The following is a 19,562-nucleotide window of genomic DNA, read 5'->3' as shown; positions in this document are numbered from 1 at the left end:
TCAGCATAAAAAAATTAAATAGAATTTATGATAACCTGTATCAAGATCACCTCAGATCGAGATGAAAATTTTAGTAGGCTTTTATTTGATTGTCTCACACTATTAAATAATTTGGAATTTAGCTTCAACTTATTATGTTTTTATAATGTATCTCTTATTTTAAGAATCCTTTTTTTTTTTTTTGTGAGGAAGATCAGCCCTGACCTAACATCCATGCCAATCTTCCTCTTTTTTGCTGAGGAAGACTGGCTCTGAGCTGGGACCGGCCCTGTGGCTTGGTGGTTAAGTGCGCGCGCTGCGATGCTGGTGGCCCGGGTTCGGATCCCGGGTGCGCATCGAGGCACCACTTCTCCGTTCATCCTGAGGCCGAGTCCCACATATAGCAACTAGAAGGATGTGCAGCTATGACATGCAACTATCCACTGGGGCTTTGGGGGGAAAAATAAAATAAATAAAATCTTTAAAAAAAAAAAAAAAAAGACTGGCTCTGAGCTAACATCTATTGCCAATCCTCCTCCTTTTTTTCCCCAAAGCCCCAGTAGATAGTTGCATGTCATAGTTGCACATCCTTCTAGTTGCTCTATGTCGGATGCCACCTCAGCATGGCCGGAGAAGCAGTGCATCGGTGCGCGCCCAGGATCCGCACCAGGGCCGCCAGCAGCAGAGCGCGCACACTTAACCACTAAGCCACGGAGCTGGCCCCTTAAGAATCCTTTTTTTAATTTTTAATTTTATTTTATTGAGGTCATAGTAGTTTATAACGTGAAGTTTCAGTTTTACATTATTATTTGTCAATCACCATATAAATGTGCCCCTTCAACCCTTGTGCCCACCTCCAAACTCCCTTCCCCCTGGTAACCACTAAACTGTTCCCTCTGTCCATGTGTTAGTTTGTCTTCCACATATGAGTGAAATCATATGGTGTTTGTCTTTCTATGTCTGGCATATTTTGCTTAATACCCTCAAGGTCCATCCATGTTGTTGCGAATGGGACAGTTGTGTCTTTTTTATGGCTTTTTAGTAGTATTCCATTGTGTATATATACACCACATCTTCTTTATCCAGTCATCAGTTGATGGGCACTTGGGTTGCTTCCACTTCATGGCTATAGTGAATAATGCTGCAATGAACATAGGGGTGCGTAAGTCTCTTTGAATTGTTGATTTCAAGTTCTTTGGATAAATACAAGTAGTGGGATAGCTGGGTCATATGGTATTTCTATTTTTACTTTTTTGAGAAATCTCCATATACCGTTTTCCATAATGGCTGCACCAGTTTGCATTCCCACCAGCAGTGAATGAGGGTTCCCATTTCTCCACAACCTCTCCAATTTGTTATTTTTTGCCTTGGTGATTACAGCCATTCTAATGGGTGTAAGGTGATATCTTAGTGTACCTTTGATTTGCATGTCCCTGATGATGAGTGATGTTGAACATCTTTTCATGTGCCTATTGGCCATCAGTATATCTTCATTGGGAAAGTATCTGTTTATGTCCTCTGCCCATTTGTTTTTTTTGTGAGGAAGATCGGCCCTGAGCTAACATCTGCCAGTCCTCCTCTTTTTGCTGAGGAAGACTGGCCCTGGGCTAACATCCATACCCATTTTCCTCCACTTTATATGGGACGCCGCCACAGCATGGCCTTACAAGTGGTGTGTTGGGGTGCGCCCAGGATCTGAACCGGAGAACCCCGGGCCGCCGCAGTGGAGTGCGCGCACTTAACTGCTTGTGCCACCGGGCCGGCCCCTCCTCTGCCCATTTTTTGATCAGGCTGTTTGTTTTTTGGTTGTTCAGTTGTGTGAGTTCTTTATATATTATGGAGATTAAGCCATAATTGTCCGATATATGATTTGCAAATATTTTCTCCCAGTTGGTGGGTTGTCTTTTCATTTTGAACCTGGTTTCCTTTGCCTTGCAGAAGCTCTTTAGTCTGATGAAGTCCCGCTTGTTTATTTTTTCTTTTGTTTCCCTTGTTCGAGTAGACATGGTATTACGAAAGATCCTTCTAAGACCAATGTCAAAGAGTGTACTGCCTATATTTTCTTCTACGAGTTTTATGGTTTCAGATTTTACTTTCAACTCTTTGATCCATTTTGAGTTAATTTTTGTGTATGGCAAAAGATAATGGTCTACTTCCATTCTTTTGCATGTGACTGACCAGTTTTTCCAACACCATTTATTGAAGAGACTTTCATTTCTCCATTTTATGTTCTTTGCTCCTTTGTTGAAGATTAGCTGTCTGTAGATGTGTGGTTTTATTTCTGGGCTTTCAGTTCTGTTCCACTGATCTGTGTGTCTGTTTGTGTACCAGTACCATGCTGTTTTGATTACTATAACTTTGTAGTATATTTTAAGGTGATTATTTTATTTTCTTTGTAGTATATTTTGAAGTCAGGGATTGGGATGCCTCCAGCTTTGTTCTTTTTTCTCAGGATTGCTTTAGCTCTTTGGGGTCTTTCGTTGCCCCATATGAATTTTAGGATTCTTTGTACTATTTCCGTGAAGACTGTCACTGGGATTCTGATTGGGAGTGCATTGAATCTGTAGATTGCTTTAAGTAGTGTGAACATTTTAACTATGTTTATTCTTCCAGTCCATGTGCATGGAATATCTTTCCATTTCTTTATGTCATCACTGATTTCTTTCAATAATGTCTTATAGTTTCACTGTATAGGTCTTTCACCTCCTTGGTTAACTTTATTCCTAGATATTTTATTCTTTGTGTTGCGATTGTACATGCGATTGTCTTCTTGAGTTCTCTTTCTGTTAGTTCGTTATTAGAGTATAGAAATGCTACTGATTTTCGTTAAGTTGATTTTGTACCCTGCAACTTGTCTGTAGTTGTTGATTATTTCTAATAGTTTTCTAATGTATTCTTTAGGGTATTCTATCTATAAAATCATGTCGTCTGCAAACATGGAGAGTTTCACTTCTTCATTGACTGTTTGGATTCCTTTTACTCCTTTCTCTTGTCTAATTGCTCTGGCCAAAACCTTCAGTACTATGTTGAATAAGAGTGGTGAGAGTAGGCACCCTTGTCTTGTTCCTGTTCTCAGCAAGGATGGCTTTCAGTTTTTCTCTATTGAGTATGATGTTGGCTGTGGGTTTGTCATATACAGCCTTTATTATGTTGAGGTACTTTCCTTCTATACCAATTTTATTGAGAGTTTTTATCATAAATGGATGTTGGATCTTGTCAGATGCTTTCTCTGCATCTATTGAGGTGATCATGTGAATTTTATTCCTCATTTTGTTAATGTAGTGTCTCACATTGATTGATTTGCGGATATTGAACCATCCCTGTGTCTCTGCTATAAATCCCACTTGATCATGGTGTATGATCTTTTTAATGTATTAATGTATTCTGTTTCTCAATATTTTGTTGAGGATTTTTGCATCTATGTTCGTCAGCGATATTGATCTGTAGTTTTCCTTCTTTGTGTTGTCCTTGTCTGACTTTGGTGTTAGGGTGATGTTGGCCTCATAGAATGTGTTAGGAAGTGTTCTGTCTTCCTCTATTTTTTGGAATAGTTTGAGAAGTATAGGTATTAAATCTTTGAACGTTTGGTAGAATTCTCCAGAGAAGCCATCTGGTCCTGGACTTTTATTTTTGGGGAGGTTTTTGATTACTGTTTCAATCTCTTTACTTGAGATTGGTCTATTCAGATTCTCTGTTTCTTCTTGAATCAGTTTTGGGAGGTTTTATGAGGCTAAGAATTTATCCATTTCTTCTAGATTTTCCAATTTGTTGGCATATACTTTTTCATAGTATTCTCTTATAATCCTTTGTAGTTCTTTGGTATCCATTCTTCTCTTTCATCTCTAATTTTGTTTATTTGAGCCTCTCTCTTTTTCTTAGTGAGTCTGGCTAAGGGTTTGTCAATTTTGTTTACCTTCTCAAAGAACCAGGTCTTTGTCTCATTGATCCTTTCTACTGTTTTTTTGGTTTCAATTTCATTTATTTCTGCTCTAATTTTTATTATAGCCCTCCTTCTGCTGACTTTGGGCTTTGTTTGTTCTTCTTTTTCTAATTCTGTTAGATGTAATTTAAGACTGCTCATTTGAGATTTTTCTTGTTTGTTAAAGTGGGCCTGTATTGCTATGAATTTCCCTCATAGGACTGCTTTAGCTGTGTCCCATATGAGATGGTATGGTGTATTTTCATTTTCATTTGAGTCTCCAGATATTCTTTGATTTCTCCTTTAATTTCTTCAGTGATCCATTGGTTGTTCAGTAGCATGTTGTTTAGTTCCCACGTTTGTCACTTTCCCGGCTTTTTTCTTGTAGTTGATTTCTAGTTTTATAGCATTATGGTCAGAAAAGATGCTTGATATGATTTCAATCTTCTTAAATTTATTGAGGCTTGCCTTAATTCCCAGCATTTGGTCTATCCTTGAGAATGTTCCATGTGCACTTGAGAAGAATGTGTGTTCTGCTGTTTGTGGATACAGTGTTCTATATATATCTATTAAGTCCATCTGGTCTAGTTTTTCATTTAAATCCACTATTTCCTTGTTGACTTTCTGTCTGGATGATCAATCCATTGATGTAAGTGGGGTGGTAAGGTCCCCTACTATTACTGTGTTGTTGTTAATATCTCCTTTTACATTTGTTAATAGTTGCTTTATGTACTTTGGTGCTCCTGTGTTGAGTGCATATATAAGTATTATGTCTTCTTGGTGGAGTGTCCCTTTTATCGTATATACTGCCCCTCTTTGTCTCTCATTACCTGTTTTATCTTGCGGTCTACTTTGTCTAATATAATAAGTATGGCAACATCTGCTTTCTTTTGTTTGCCATTAGCTTGGAGTATTGTCTTCCATCCTTTCACTCTAAGCCTGTTCGTCTTTAGAGCTGTGTTTCCTGGAGGCAGCAAATTGTTGGATCTTGTTTTTTAATCCATTCTGCCACGCTGTTTCTTTTGATTAAAGAATTCAATCCATTTACATTTAGAGTGATTATTGATATATGAGGGCTTAATGCTGCCATTGTATCACTCATTTTCTGGTTCTTTTGCATTTCCCTTGTTTCTCGTCCTATGTATTTCCGACTACCAATTCAGTTTGGTAGTTCTCTATGATAGTTTTCTTAGTTTTCTCTTTATTTATCATTTGTGTCTCTGTTCTGGTTATTTGTTTGGTGGTTACTATAAGGTTTGTATAAAAAGTCTTGTAGATGAGATAGTCCATTTTCTGATAACCTCTTATTTCCTTAGACTAAGCCAATTCCATCCCTATCCTCTTCCTCTTTCAAGTTATTATTGTCACCACTTATTCTGTCTTGTGTTGTGAGTTTATTGTTAAAATGACAAGATTATATTTATTTTTGTTTTCCCTCCTTTTATCTTTAATGTTATAATTAAGTGTTTACTAAACTGTTCTGATAGAGAGCTGTAATTTTCTGATTTTGTCTGCCTGTTTATCTCCTTGCTCAAGGCTTTGTAACCCCTTTCTTTTTTTCTTTCATGGATGAGGGCCTTCTTGAGCATTTCTTGTAAGGGGAGTCTTGTGGCGATGAACTCCCTTAGCTTTTGTTTATCTGGGAAAGTTTTTATTTCTCCATCATATTTGAAGGATATTTTTGCTGGATAGAGTATTCTTGGCTGAAAATTTTTGTCATTCAGAATTTTGAATATATCATTCCGCTCTCTCATAGCCTATAAGGTTTCAGCTGAGAAATCCACTGAAAGCCTTGATAGGGGTTCCTTTGTAAGTTATTTTCTTCTGCATTGCTGCCCTTAATATTTTTTCCTTGTCACTGACTTTTGCCAGCTTCACTACTATATGCCTTGGAGAATATACATTTTACATTGATATAGTTAGGAGTTCTGTTGGCTTCTTTCAATTGTATTTCCAGCTCCTTCCCCAGTTTTGGGAAGTTCTGTTATTTCTTTGAACAAGCTTTCTGGTTCATTCTCCTTCTCTTCTCCCTCTGGAATACCTGTAATACTTATGTTGCATTTCCTAATTGAGTCTAATATTTCTCAGAGGATTTCTTCATTTCTTTTTAGTCTTAGTTCTCTCTCCTCCTCCATCTGAAGCATTTCTATATTTCTGTCCTCCAGATGGCTAATTCTCTGCTCCATAATATCAGCTCTATTATTCAGCTCTGTTATTCAGGAAGTCCAGATTTTTCTTATCTCATCCATTTTGTTGTTCATCTCCAACATTTCTTGTTGGTTTTTCTTCATAGTTTCAATCTCTTTTGTGAAGAAGTTCCTGATTTTATTGAACTGTCTCTCTGTCTTTTCTTGTAACTTGTTGAGTTTTTTTTATGATAGCTATTTTGAAGGCTGTCATTTAGATTATAAATTTCTGTGCCTTGAGGATTGATTTGTGGGTGCTTGTCATTTTCCTTTAGGTCTGGAGATTTAATATATTTTTTCATACTGTTTTGATGGCATGGATTCATGCCTCCACATAGTGATAGCGTCTGGTTGCAGCTTCCACCTGCCGCCACTGGGTGGGGGTCAAGAGCTGTGTATTCTGAGCCTCTTGCAACCCCAGCTGACTGGCTCACAGCTGCTGCTTTTCTATTGTATGTGCAGGTGCTCTGGCCTATCAGCTGAGCTGGAGCACTGGGCAGGGGCAGGGGCGCTTTCTTTTGCCTGTGTGATCCTGGGGACATTCTTGCTCTGCCCTCACTGTATGCTCTCCTGGGATGCTACCTTGATGAAGACACCCCCTCAATAGCTTAGTCACATCTGTGTGAGGCTTTCCCACAGGCTGTGAGGGAACTTGGAGTGTGAAGGTATTCCTATGGAGGGTGGCCCCTCCCCGCTCTCCTCTCAGAGATGCATGCAGTCCAGAGCCCAAGGTTTCTGCCACTGGGGAGGGAGAAGAGATTCCCTTACCTCCTTCCCCTTCCTCTGGGGTGTCCAGCACCTCCACCTTCAGACGTATGGCTGTGTGCATCTCTCAGATATATTTTGTGTTGTATGAATGTCCTCTGTTGGTCTAGGAATTTCCTTTTTGTTGTATCTTAGGGGGGAGAGTCTAAGGGGACAGCTCACTCTGCCATGATGCTGATGTCACCTCCAGGAATCCTTTTTAAAAATATACATTAATCTTTATAAATACATTATCAAAATTATTTAGCTCCAACTTGCCCATCACTGTTCACTTTGTACCACAGTTGCCTTTTAAACTTCATTATTCTAATTCACTATTGATTTGACTAGAACACATTCTCTAGTAATCCTTTTTCAGAATAAGTATATAAGTGGTATACTCATTGAGACCTTGCGTGTCTGAAACTGCCTTTCTTTTGCTCTGGTACATAAATGGAATTCTTTCAGAAGTCTGTAAATATTGCTATGTTGCCTTTTAGTATTTAATGTTACAGTTAGGATGTCGTCTGATTCTCTTTCCTTTGTTAGGTAGCTTATTTTTCCTGGCTCAAATCTGTAAACTTGTTTTTTTCTTTTTAGAATTCAGAAATTTCACCAGGCTATGTCTAGGTTTGTGTTTTCTTTCAGTATTCTTACTGACCTTCAGTGCGACTTTGAAGTCTCAACTTTGTGTTTAGCTTAGGGATTTTTTCCTCTCCATTGTTTGTTTAATTACTACTTCTTCCATCAACTCCAGTCTCTCATACTGGATGTTGAATCTTCTGGATCTCTTTTCCCTTTATCTTATCTTTTCTCTCATAATTTCAGTTTCTTTGTTTTTCTACTTTATATTCTGAGTAAATTTGTCAATATGCTCTTTTAATTTACCACTTTTAGTTTTCATCATTTTTCATTCTGGTGTTCTATGACTATTGAGTTTATGTCATTATTACTGTTTATTTACAAGTGTGCTTTCTTATCTGTACCTTTTTTGTAGCAGTTTCTCTTGCTTTATCAATGCAATATCTTTTCAAATTTCCTCTTAAAGCTCACTGAAGTTACTTATTAGAATTCTTTTTTAAGTTTTCTGTGCTTCTTGCCTTGACTTTAGTAATTGAGCTCTGCTTGGTCTCCTTTACAGCTCCTGATTATCCTTATAATATCTGGTAATTTCCCATTGTCTTTGCATACTTAGAAATGAAAGTCTAGACTAGTTTAAATTGGTAGGTGGTGTAGGTTTCCCCAACAGTTGTAGGTCATTGTTTGATTTCCTCTAGTGGCCTTAACTCTTTCCTTGCTTTCCTTCCTCACACCAAGGAAGAAGTGGGGTTTCTTAGTGGTAGAGGCCTACTTCATATAGCATGTAGGTGAGGCTTTGGGGTTTGGGGAGAGTTCCCAAATCTTTCTGTATCTTACTCCTTGGAAGCTCTCCAGGCTGCTTCTACATAAGCAGGCCAAAAATGGCACTGCCTGGCCAAAGTGCTTTCCTTTTAGCCCCTGCTTAGCTGGAGTTCTCCCTTCTGCTCCTCTCATCCCTGGAGATCTTTGGTAGGTTAACCTCACTGTCATATTTCAGTTCTACTTCTGTTTGTTTATCAGAGTTAAGAAAGTATCAAGTGCTGCCTGCTTTTTAGGAAAAGAATTGAAATCAGTGTTCCTTGTAGAGTAAGTTTCCATTTGCCGTTTCTCATTTACTTATTCATTCAACAACTATTTATTGAATAGCTGCTTGTGTCAGGAAATATATGATGAACAATACAAAGTCCTTACTCGCATGGAGCTTACATTTTAGTAGAAAGACTACAATAGGTTTTTTTTTTTTTTTTACAGATTTTATTTATTTATTTTTTCCCCCCAAAGCCCCAGTAGATAGTTGTGCATCATAGCTGCACATCCTTCTAGTTGCTGTATGTGGGACGCGGCCTCAGCATGACTGGAGAAGCGGTGCATTGGTGCGCGCCCGGGATCCAAACCCGGGCCGCCAGCAGCAGAGCGCGTGCACTTAACTGCTAAGCCATGGGGCCAGCCCTGCAATAGGTTATTAAGAACCTTTATACCATTCTCTTCCATGTTTTTATATAAGGAAAGAGTATTTGTTTTTCTTCACTGGAACTTTTCTCCTCCAATGAATAACATATTAATGACCATAAGTGAGAAGTTTCATACAGAAATTACAAGAAATAAAAATGCGGGGGCCAGCCCAGTGGCATAGTGGTTAAGTTTGCACGCTTAGCTTTGGCAGCCTGGGGTTCGCAGGTTCGGATCCTGGGCGCGGACCTACACACTGCTCAGCAAGCCATGCTGTGGCGGTGTCCTATATACAAAATAGAGGAAGATGGGCACAGATGTTAGCTCAGGGCCAATATTCCTCAGCAAAAAGAGGAAGATTGGCAACAGATGTTAGCTCATGGCCAATCTTCCTCGCCAAAAAAAAAAAAAGAAAGAAAATGCACAAAGATCAAAAGGAAAAATCTGTTGTGTGATTAGTAAGATACATTGGCCTAGCATGTTGGGTTTCTTAGGTATGAAGTAAGTTTTTACTGAAATGAAATACTTCTTAAGTACTATGAGGCCAAAGAAGTCAAGATAGAGAGGAAAGAACATAGTCTGTTTCAGGTGGCAAAGTAGTAATAAAACCTTTTCCCCGTCTGCCTGAGAATTTGACCTTTGGGTGACTTTCTAGGTCTGTTCCCCGGAAACCTGATACCTATGTTACTAGGTAACATTGCTATGGTAAAAATGATCTCTGAGAAAAGTGGTTGTAGACTAGAAGGAACTATAAATGAACTATAATTACCTGATGCAGACACCATAGCTTTGGGTTTCATCGAGTGCAGTGATTTTTTAACTGGGCATTTCCCTTGTGGGGACCTGGAGGATATGCCTCTGGAATTGTTTCAAGAGATATTAGCAGCTATGGAGCATGAGGCTTCTAAGCCAGGATGTTCTCCACACTTAGCTGACATAGATCTCATCTCCTTGCACCCGAACTGCCAGCTGTAGAGTCAAAGCTCCCAGACAGCTATGTGGATAGACTGCTGAGTGGACTGTTGCAAGGCCTCCCGCAGAGGAGGAATGGGACTCCTCACTGCCTGCAAGCTGTGCTCCTGTCCTATCTGTAGTGAATCTGGTGCCAGGTGTGGCCTCTGATAGTCTTTGATTTTGAATGCTCATTTAGCATAATGGGCTCTGCAGTGTTTTAATTGGGTCTTGGGATCCTGGTACATTTTTTCCCCCAGAGTCCATTACAGTCCTCTGTTTCTCTTAGAGATAATTTTTATAGTGTAATATGCTCATTCTTCTTTCAGGTAGGCTCAGGTTTCTGGGACTTTGGTCCTCACTCTTCAGTTCACAGATTTCACAAACAACTTTGTTTTTTTCTTTTCTACAGAGTTGACCCCTTATTTGGGATGTGTGAAAAATTTTTACAGGAAGTGGACTTTTTTCAAAGGTAAGTATTTCATCATTCTTCTAGCTTATTCAACCTTGGTTATGCAGAGAATAGCACTTACAGAGTGACAATAGTGATCAGAAGCCAGAATTCTTGGTTTAGCCCATGTAGCCAAGCTTTTATCTGTGGCAATGTGCCCTAATTTGTGTAGTTTCTTTAGTGGTATGTAAAGTTCTTTAATGTTAGCATCAAACCTAAATGTACAACAGAATAATGAAAACATCAGGAATCGTTTGGATTTAACACTCAGCTAGGCCATAAACTAGGCTAGGAAATTCATGGACTCTTTTGTTGAAAAGTCACAACTTGCCTATTTTTTTACCACTATTTTTCTTAAACTTGCATATTTCTCTATAACCTACAAAAATTTTTCCATAATTCTGTAGGTAACTTTTATTTTGTAGGATAGATATGTTTTCTCAGAGTTCTGTATGAAGCAAATTGATTAAAACAGATGCAGTAGATGTGTGGAAGGCTTGGCAAAGAAGGGAGTATCAAGGTAGTGACCAGACCTGTGGTGTGCTGGCAATATAGTACCAGGAGAAAGGCATTTATAGAATTTTAGCCTCGATTAAGTCTGATATTTTATTCTGCCACCCGTGTCCCTACCCCCATGAACTTTACCAAACCTGAGGTTTATATAACTCTATACTTCTCATTCTTGTTTCATTTGGGTAGTGAGATTCCTGTATGGCTGGGTTGCATTACCACCCTTCACCAATAGGTGCTGCTTTCTAGCAAGTGATACAATCAATCTAGCTTGGCTCTGTAAGATCCCGGCTTCAAATCTGAACTAAGTTCATGCCTTATTTTTGGTTTTAGATTCTTTACAGTAGTCTGTTTTTACACAATTGGGTTGAAGAGATTTTTGGAAAGGTGACAGCTCTGAATTGCCAATGTTCCTCATGTTTAGAACTGCACTGGGCTGGCCCCATGGTGTAGTGGTTAAGCGCACGTGCTCTACTGCTGGCAGCATGGGTTCGGATCCCGGGCACACACCAAGGCGCTGCTTGTCAAGCCACGTTGTGGTGGCGTCCCATATAAAGTAGAGGAAGATGGGCACAGATGTTAGCCCAGGGCCAGTCTTCCTCAGCAAAAAGAGGAGGATTGGCAGATGTTAGCTCAGGGCTGATCTTCCTCACAAAAAAAAAAACAAAAACTGCACATTCTTTCTTAATTCAGCCCCTGAGTCCCTGCACTGATGTCACCTCCTCAGTGAAACATTTTTTGACTGTCCCCTTCCACAAGGCAGAGTACTGTGGAATCAGTTAGAGCTGGGCATAAGTTACTTAACTTTTTAAAGTCTCAATGCAACATCTTCCTCTCTGAGTCTCAGTGTTCCTATCACTTGAATATAAGCTCCATCAAGGCAGGCGTTTTCTTCTCTTTTGCTCACTGTTATGTCCCCAGTGTCTAGAACAGTACTTGGCATTTGGTAAGTCCTAAAGACATATTTTTTAAATTAATTAATGAATCTATAATATGAAAAAAGTAATTTTAACAATGCACAGGATTGCTGGGAGGATTAAATAAGACACTTCAGAGTATACCTGGCACATAATGGGTATTCAGTAAACAAGGCTGTTATGATGATCATGTCACTAAGGCATAATTAGCGAGGTACCCACCTGACTCTCTCAGTCGGAAACCGTGAGCTCTTGCTGTTCATTACTTTTCCTACCTCGGGGCTTGGCAGATGTCTGGGGCCCAGCCTGTGGTAAATGAATGCATAGTCAGTTGATTCTGTTTCTTCCTCCAGGTGTTTCATCGCTGATTTGCCCCACCTGCAGGACAGCTTTGTGGACAAACTTCTTGACCTTATGCCCCGACTCATGACATCCAAACCTGCAGAAGTGGTCAAAATTCTACAGACCATGCTGCGGCAGAGTACCTTCCTGCACCTCCCCCTTCCAGAGCAGGTCAGGGTCTGTGTCATACCCCTTCAGGCCAAGTCTATCCAGACAGTCAAAACTGCTCACCTTGGTGATCTTCTTTGACCATTGGAGCAGCTGGGCTAAGGCCTTTCCTCTGATTGGCTTTCATATGCCCACCCATTAGATAAGGAGACAGAAAGGCAAAGATCACGTTTTGTTGCCCAGGGATGACCTGGCTTTAGAATCATCATATTTTCTTTTGGCTTACAGATCCACAAAGCCTCAGCCACCATCATTGAGCCAGCGGGCGAGTCAGACAACCCTTTGCGGTTTACTTCTGGGTTGGTGGTAGCCCTGGATGTCGATGCAACCCTGGAACATGTGCAAGATCCTCAGAGTACTGTGAAGGTCCAGGTCTGTCAGATTTTGGTCCCTGTGGAGCTTCTATACTGACTTTGTGTGGAAGCATTTAACTTTAGCACCCATATAATCTCTACCTGAAGGACAGAAACTGGGGAGGGAGAAGAGTCTTTTTGGAAAAGTGCCTGGGCTTGAATCTCAACTCCCCTCCTGAGAGTGGTCTGTGCAAGTTACTTTAAACCCTGAACCTCAGATTCTACAACTAACAAGTAGGAATAGTTGATATTGAAATGAGATGATGTATGTAAAGCTTCTGGTACCCAGTAAAGGTTCACTAACGAACAGGGCCTTTTCTATGCTTATAATGTGAGGTTAAGACTTGGTCTTTTCAGGGCCGGCCCTGTGGCCTAGTGGTTACATTTGGCGCACTCTGCTTCCGCTGCCTGGATTTGTGGGTTTGGATCCCGGGTGCTGGACCTACACTACTCATCAGCCATGCTGTGGCGGTGACCCACATATAAAGTAGAGGAAGATTGGCACAGATGTTAGCTAAGGGCTAATCTTCCTCAAGCAGAAAAAGAGGAAGATTGGCAACAGGTGTTAGCTCAGGGTGAATCTTCTTCAGCAAAACAAAAAAAAGACTTGGTCTTTTCAGGGCTACAAGCAAACCGTAAATTTTCAGGCTGTGGATGGGTCAGCTTGGCAAACAAAATTTATGGGTGGGAAAAAGCAATCATTAGGGAGTATTTTTTCCCAAGTTAGATAGGTATATTAGAGACACATGAGAGATGCAGTAGAGATAGTAATCAATTTTGATAGTCTACAATTAAGCCCCACAAAGAGTACTACCCATTTATTCATTCATCTATCCTTCCATCCATGTAGTAATGTTTATTCCATTGCACGTGTTAAGTGCTAGGGTTGCAAAGGTCAATGTGTCAGAATTTCTGCCCTCAGGATGTTATTTCAGTGAGAGACAGACAGATGGTTGTAGCTAAGAACCTAGAAGGGTAGAGGAAAAATTGTTTTTCCTCCCCTACAGGGCTATTTCCAACCTCTACAGGGCTATTTCCAATTTTTGACTAGTATAAAAAAGTTCTGCAATATACTTTTAAAAACTATTTTTAACAGTACTATGGAGAGGCACTTAATTTGGAGAGTGTTGTGGAGGCTGAGGAAAAGAAAGACTTTGTGGAGATGGTGGTGCAGGGGTGCAGTCTGAAAGGATGAACAAGAGCAAAAGATAAGGGTAAAAGGAGGTATTCTGAGCAGAAGGGATACGAATAAAAGTAGGGATGGAAGCGCTGGCAGTAAGTTCAATCAGAGGACAGAAAAATAGCATGGAGCAGGCAGGGAAGACTTCCGGGAAGAGGTAAGGATGAATCAGGCCCTGAATGTTTGCCTTTGGTGACATTAGAGGAAAAAACCTTCCAGCTTCCCGGCAGGAGTTATTATAAATCCTGAGACCTATAAAGAACTGATTTTGAGCTGGCTGTGAAGTTGTGCTGCAGATGTTTGGTTTGTTTTTTTGTTTGTTTTGTTTTTTTTAATTATTTATTTATTTTTCCCCCAAAGCCCCAGTAGATAGTTGTATGTCATAGTTGCACATCCTTCTAGTTGCTGTATGTGGGATGTGGCCTCAGCATGGCCAGAGAAGCGGTGCGTCGGTGCATGCCTGGGATCCGAACCTGAGCCGCCAGCAGTGGAGCACGCACGCTTAACCGCTAAGCCACGGGGCCGGCCCGTTTGGTTTGTTTTTTCTCCCCACATTAGTGGTCCTCCACCCTAGTTGTGCTTTAGAATTACTCAGAAAGCATTAAAAAGTGCTGATGCACAGGCCTTACCTCTACATCAGAATCCTAGGAGTAGGGCCTATGGGTACCACTATTTTTTTTGAGCTCATAAGTGCTTCTATTATGCAGCCAGGGTTGAGAACCACTGTTTCTTTGACATAGTCCCTGAAAAAAAGTTCACTGACCAACTGAGCATAAATGAGATTGCAGGGAGATTATTTAAGGGTCATCTGCTGGACTCTGAAAAATCCCCTCCTAAGCAGCTCCACTGCATGTGTGGCCAGACTGTTTGGATGCCTCTGTAGTCAGGGAGATGGGAAACTCACTGCCCAGTCGTGGGACAGCTCCGTTGGTAGGAAAGCACTTGTCCACTCCAGCCACCATGCCCAAACACCTCCTATTCTGGACAGGGCTTTAAGTGCTAGGGATTCAGCAGTGAACACGACTGAGATTATGTCAAGATTATGTTCTCCATTAAAATAATGTATTATCAGTTCTTTAAAGCAGACCCTACAGGAACTCCATTCAGTAACACTTTGGTTAGCCTAATTCAGGCTCCTGTATGATACCTGATGATAGGAGATGCGATTTTTTAGTTTTTCTGAAATTCGGAATGTAATTAACACTGGCCGTATTCTTTCCCTGACATACTTGGCTCAAGATTTCTAAGCTGCACTTAGGAATAGAGAGGAATGAAGGAAGGCTTCTAGTGACCATTTCACAGAGGGGTCAAGCCTTTTACCAAGGGCAGTTTTGCTGAGAACTCTGGGAGATTCTGCTGCTTTGACCATTTTCTTTTCCTTACTCATTATGGTTTCAGCCCTCCCTTGCCCCTCCTTTTTTAAAAATGAAGGCGAAGCACTTGTCTTTAAAGATAATAAGGATCAGGAAGCTGGGACACCTGCATCTTTCTGCTGCAGTAGGTTGTGGGGCCTGGAGCCTGGAGATAGAGTCAGGAGTAGCAGCCTTAAAAAAGAGGGGTGGAATCGGGGAGGCCCTAAGATGTGAGGAGAGATGAAAGGAGATTAGGAGGCACGTGGGCTGAGGCATGCCTCTCAGAGTTTCCAACTTAAAGACCTGTGTGGTTCCCTACTTTCCCTTATCAGTGTATTTACTTAGCCCAGGTCCTGTGTGGTTCTAGGATAAGCTTCACTTGTTCATTTAGTTCCTTTGGATGCCGTGCAGTGTCCTAGGCCCTCGCCACAGCCAGCTGTGAGGCCCCCTGGGATGCTGAGGAAAGAACTCTGACAGTTTGTGAGATGGGAGGAACTGGCCAGTGATTTGAGAAGACTCTTCATTGAGCACTGACTCTGTAGAAAGAGAGAGAAACAGCTTCCTAGCTGCTTATAAGCTGGTGGAGAGAATACAGTTACAAAGTTACTCTTAATACTTGGTGGTTGGTGATGGATGCTAAGCCATATGATTCCGAGCTGGGGAGGGAGACTCATCCTGACGACGGTGCCTGGGAAGGCTTTTCACGTCAGGATTAATGTTTTTACCTATCTTTGTCCTTAATAGAGACGCTTTACTCCTATCTTTCATTCACCGCGAATTTAGGAAACATTTACCAAACACTGCTTTGTGCTGGGGCAGGGGGTATAGAGAAGTCAACAGTGTTGCCCTCCCCTCAAGAAGCAGTCTTTTGTCAAGGCTAGTGTCATCTTTCTTTTCCTGCTGTTTTAGGGTTCATAACAGATGTTACCAGCAATTTTGTTAAAAGCTCATGGCTCTTCTGCCTCTTTTTCTCATTTCTGTCACTTCTTAGGTCTTATATCCAGATGGCCAGGCTCAGATAATCCACCCCAAGCCAGCAGACTTCCGGAATCCTGGCCCAGGGCGGCACCGGCTCCTCACGCAGGTGTACCTCTCCCACACTGCCTGGACAGGTAAGGAATCAGTGGGCCAGAGCGGGCAGGAAAATATGCTCCTGGGGATTACACCCACCCTTACGCATTTGGTTTTTTACAGTTTGAAAAATACATGGTTGAATCAGGGTTGCTGAGGATTGTGTTTGATTTCTTAAGGAACTCAAAAGCTCAAACTGGGTACATTCAGACTAATTTGCTGCATTGCTTTGATTGCACGAGGCACAAGATTTTGTTAGAAGATATACAGGAGATTTTAATAGAATGGAGTCTCATGGAAAGAGCCTTGGGCTGGACGGCAGGAGACTATTTTCTTGTCCTAACTCTGCCACTGACTTGCTGTGTAACCTTGGACAAGCCTCTCCCTTCTGAGTCTGTGTCCTCACCTTCAAAATGAAGGTGATCATTCTCAATCTACTAGCTAGTTCTGAGGATTGCTGTGTCTAGAAATTAAACAGTTTTATATTTCTTACCAAAAATTTAAAATCATTCTTTGTATAGGAACAGTTCAGTTCATTCCCCACAAACAAGTAAAATGACAACAGTTACTGCCCTCCCCTTGCACACGGCTGGTTTGTGGGGTGATACAAAGTAGGATGATCTGTTCATGCTTTACCCTCTCATACAGCGACCTCAATAACTTCTGAAAAGACAAGGCAGTTGCATTAAGTATTTTTTTGAATTCATATGAATAAAATGGGAGAATACAAGAGCAAAAGACATTACATTTCAAGCCTGTGAGGCTGCTTGGGAAACTTCAAAGAGGGACTCAGTCTGCAGAACCTAAAATGTGGAGGAGAATTGGCTTTGGTATTTCCTAAATCATTGAAGATGATTCAGAAGCATGGCTATTACTGGAGAAGGTATTTAATGCCACCAAATTTGGTTTATTTTAGAAATAGGTGTATGCCTTCTGGAATTTTCTTTCACCATGTTTTTAAATATATGAATAACTGTTTAATGCCATTATTCATGCTTTCCCTCTGTCAGGGGTGTTAGGTGGGTATAGATGACTTCATAAAGTTTTCACAAAGGGAAAGTGGTGCTGTTGAACGTCAGGGCAGTGCCTTCGGGGGTCCAGTGACCTTGGGCCTGGCACAGTTGAGGGAGCATCCAGCAGTGCTTTTACCTGGGATCTGCCTCCCTGAGCATCCCTCATTCCATATCCTTGTTGTCTGGAATGTTCCTGCACTAGTGTTTGCCAAACCTCTAGCCCCACAGGAAGGTGGAATTCCTTATTCTAATCTCTTCTCAGGAAGGGATCCTAGATACAGGGAAAGAAATGCAGTGGGACAGCATTGTTTTGGAAAGACCAAGGCTCAGGGGGGAAATCACAGCACATTAGAGCTCAGAAGAGCTTGAAAGGTCTTGAGGGGCCTACTGACTTATCCCTGGTCACACAGCAAGTCATTGCCTGAATCAGGGCTACGATCTAGGCTGTCCTGAGCTTGCAGAATTATAATTTATCCAGGATCACCTCCTCTGAGAGGCTGCTACCCAGTCACTATTTCAAATCTCTATTTTAATTCTCTGCATAGCACTTATTAGTGTCAGATGTTTTCTCATTTGTTAACTGATTTTCTCTCCATTTAGAATGCAGGCTCCACTAGAGCAGGGGCCTTGCTCGTCATTTTACCTCTGTATCCCGAATGCCTATATATCCTGCGTCCCCAGTGCCTGACATGTAGTAGGTGCTCAACAAATAATGAAAAGTGAACACAAGATTTTAAATGTGCAATTGAAATTCATTTAATCCTTAGACCATCTTTCTGGTGGGAATTAGTATTCTGTTCTTCATTTTATAGATAGCCGATCAATGGTGGTGCTGATGTTGGCACTCAGATTTCCTAATGCCCAAATCCTTAGTTTGTTCACTATGCCATGGTCCCTTCTGACTGGGACACTAAAGTGAAACATGTTCTCATTCTGAATGCACCTGTGCCTTCTTTCTCCTAATCCAGGAGATGAGGCCTGGTGTTGATAGAGAGCTCCTCCATCCAGTCCCTCAGCAGCCCCCTACCAGGGGCCTCTCCTCTGGCGTAGGATGCTGCCAGGTCAGAAGCTTTGAGTCACGTAGACCAGGTTCCAAATACTGCCTCTCTTGCTGTGTGATCCTGAGAAAGTTATTTTACCTCTCTGTCTCATTTTCCTTTTCTATAAGATGGGAATAAGAATATATACCTCATAAGACAGAGATTCTTCCAGTCATGATGAGTAGGTTGCATGATTTGTCCCAGATGATCTTTTGTCTCTTTCTCCCACTGTCTTCTTCTTCTGATGGCAGTGGCTTGAACTGCCATTCTTATCACATGCTAGTGAGGGAAGGCATAACGACCAGGTGGGTTTGAGTCCTCTGACCTACGAGGGTTTGGCTCCTGAAAGTGCTGTGAGAGCCGAGGCTTGGTTGTGGTCGGGGTTTAGCAACAGCCATCTGGGACAAAAGAGAACATAGTGGGAGAGCTGATCCTGGAGCCTGATAGCAGAGAGCTGTCCTGGTTTCATTACAGATACACTCAAGGCTGGTTTAAGGCCGCATATTATGCGGGAGTGTCCACACCACACGGCTGGTAAATGGTGACACTGAGACTGCTCTTTGGGGCGGGCTAGGTTGCTCTGGCTGTCTGCCAGCCTTTCCCTTCCTGGAGGACAGCAATCTAGTCTCTGCTCTGATTCCTGGAGAGAAGTCTGGAAATGCCCAGGGAGAGGTCTGGGGAGGCATTGAGAAGTCCTGCGACCTCTGCCCTTGTTCATTTAGATCCATCCAGCCCTCATTCCTGCCCTCTGAACTTTTTAGCCTGGGGCTTATCTTTAACACTTGCACCTTTTGCTCCAGTCACAGAAAATTAAGGAAGACATCCCAAGCTCACGCTGTTCCTGGCCTTTGCACTTGCCCTTAGGTTTTTTTGAAATCCTCTCCTCCTCTGTTATTGAAACCACATGGTTAATAGTAAAATTAATTGCTTCACTTTATGAACTGGGCTCAAATTCTGTCACTGATGTGGATTTGGGCAGTCACTTAGAACCACTCAGAGCCCTGGGACGTTTTTGGGATTGTGATAGTCTTTCTTTCATGGCATGGCAGGGTAAGAACTCTTGGGTCTTTGTGCTTGGCACAGATCAGGTGTTCTATTCCAAAGCCTTCCTGGGCTCCCTCCTCATGCTTCTTACAGACTCGATTAGAGTGTGTACTGTGCTCCGTTGCAACTGTCTTTGTCTTCTCAACCAAACGATCTGCAACTTGAGGGAGGTCATATTTACTTTCACTGGGGCCTGCCACCCGCAGACACTAGACCTGTATCCTAATGTCATGTCATAAAAGAACAAAAGGTTTAATGACATGATTTTAGGTTCCTGAAACATGTTCCTGTTCACTGTTGAGAATTTTTTTGTC

At 41.5% G+C, this 19,562-nt stretch overlaps 1 protein-coding gene across 1 annotated transcript in view; it reads left to right on the top strand.

Annotated features, from left to right (window-relative positions):
* Positions 1–19,562, top strand: part of INTS4 (integrator complex subunit 4) — a 118,782-nt gene that overhangs the window by 97,849 nt on the left and 1,371 nt on the right. Inside the window, exons 19-22 of the mRNA XM_004434036.3 lie at positions 10,220–10,279; positions 12,039–12,198; positions 12,424–12,567; positions 16,072–16,192. Of these exons, the coding sequence (XP_004434093.2) occupies positions 10,220–10,279; positions 12,039–12,198; positions 12,424–12,567; positions 16,072–16,192 (485 nt within the window). The remainder of the gene's footprint in view (positions 1–10,219; positions 10,280–12,038; positions 12,199–12,423; positions 12,568–16,071; positions 16,193–19,562) is intronic.

This window comes from Ceratotherium simum, chromosome 7 (genome assembly GCF_057802395.1).
Source record: "Ceratotherium simum simum isolate JZ-2026a chromosome 7, ASM5780239v1, whole genome shotgun sequence".
Lineage (NCBI taxonomy): Eukaryota > Metazoa > Chordata > Mammalia > Perissodactyla > Rhinocerotidae > Ceratotherium > Ceratotherium simum.
Note: the sequence above shows the minus strand (reverse complement) of the source record. Positions and strands in the feature narration are given on the sequence as shown.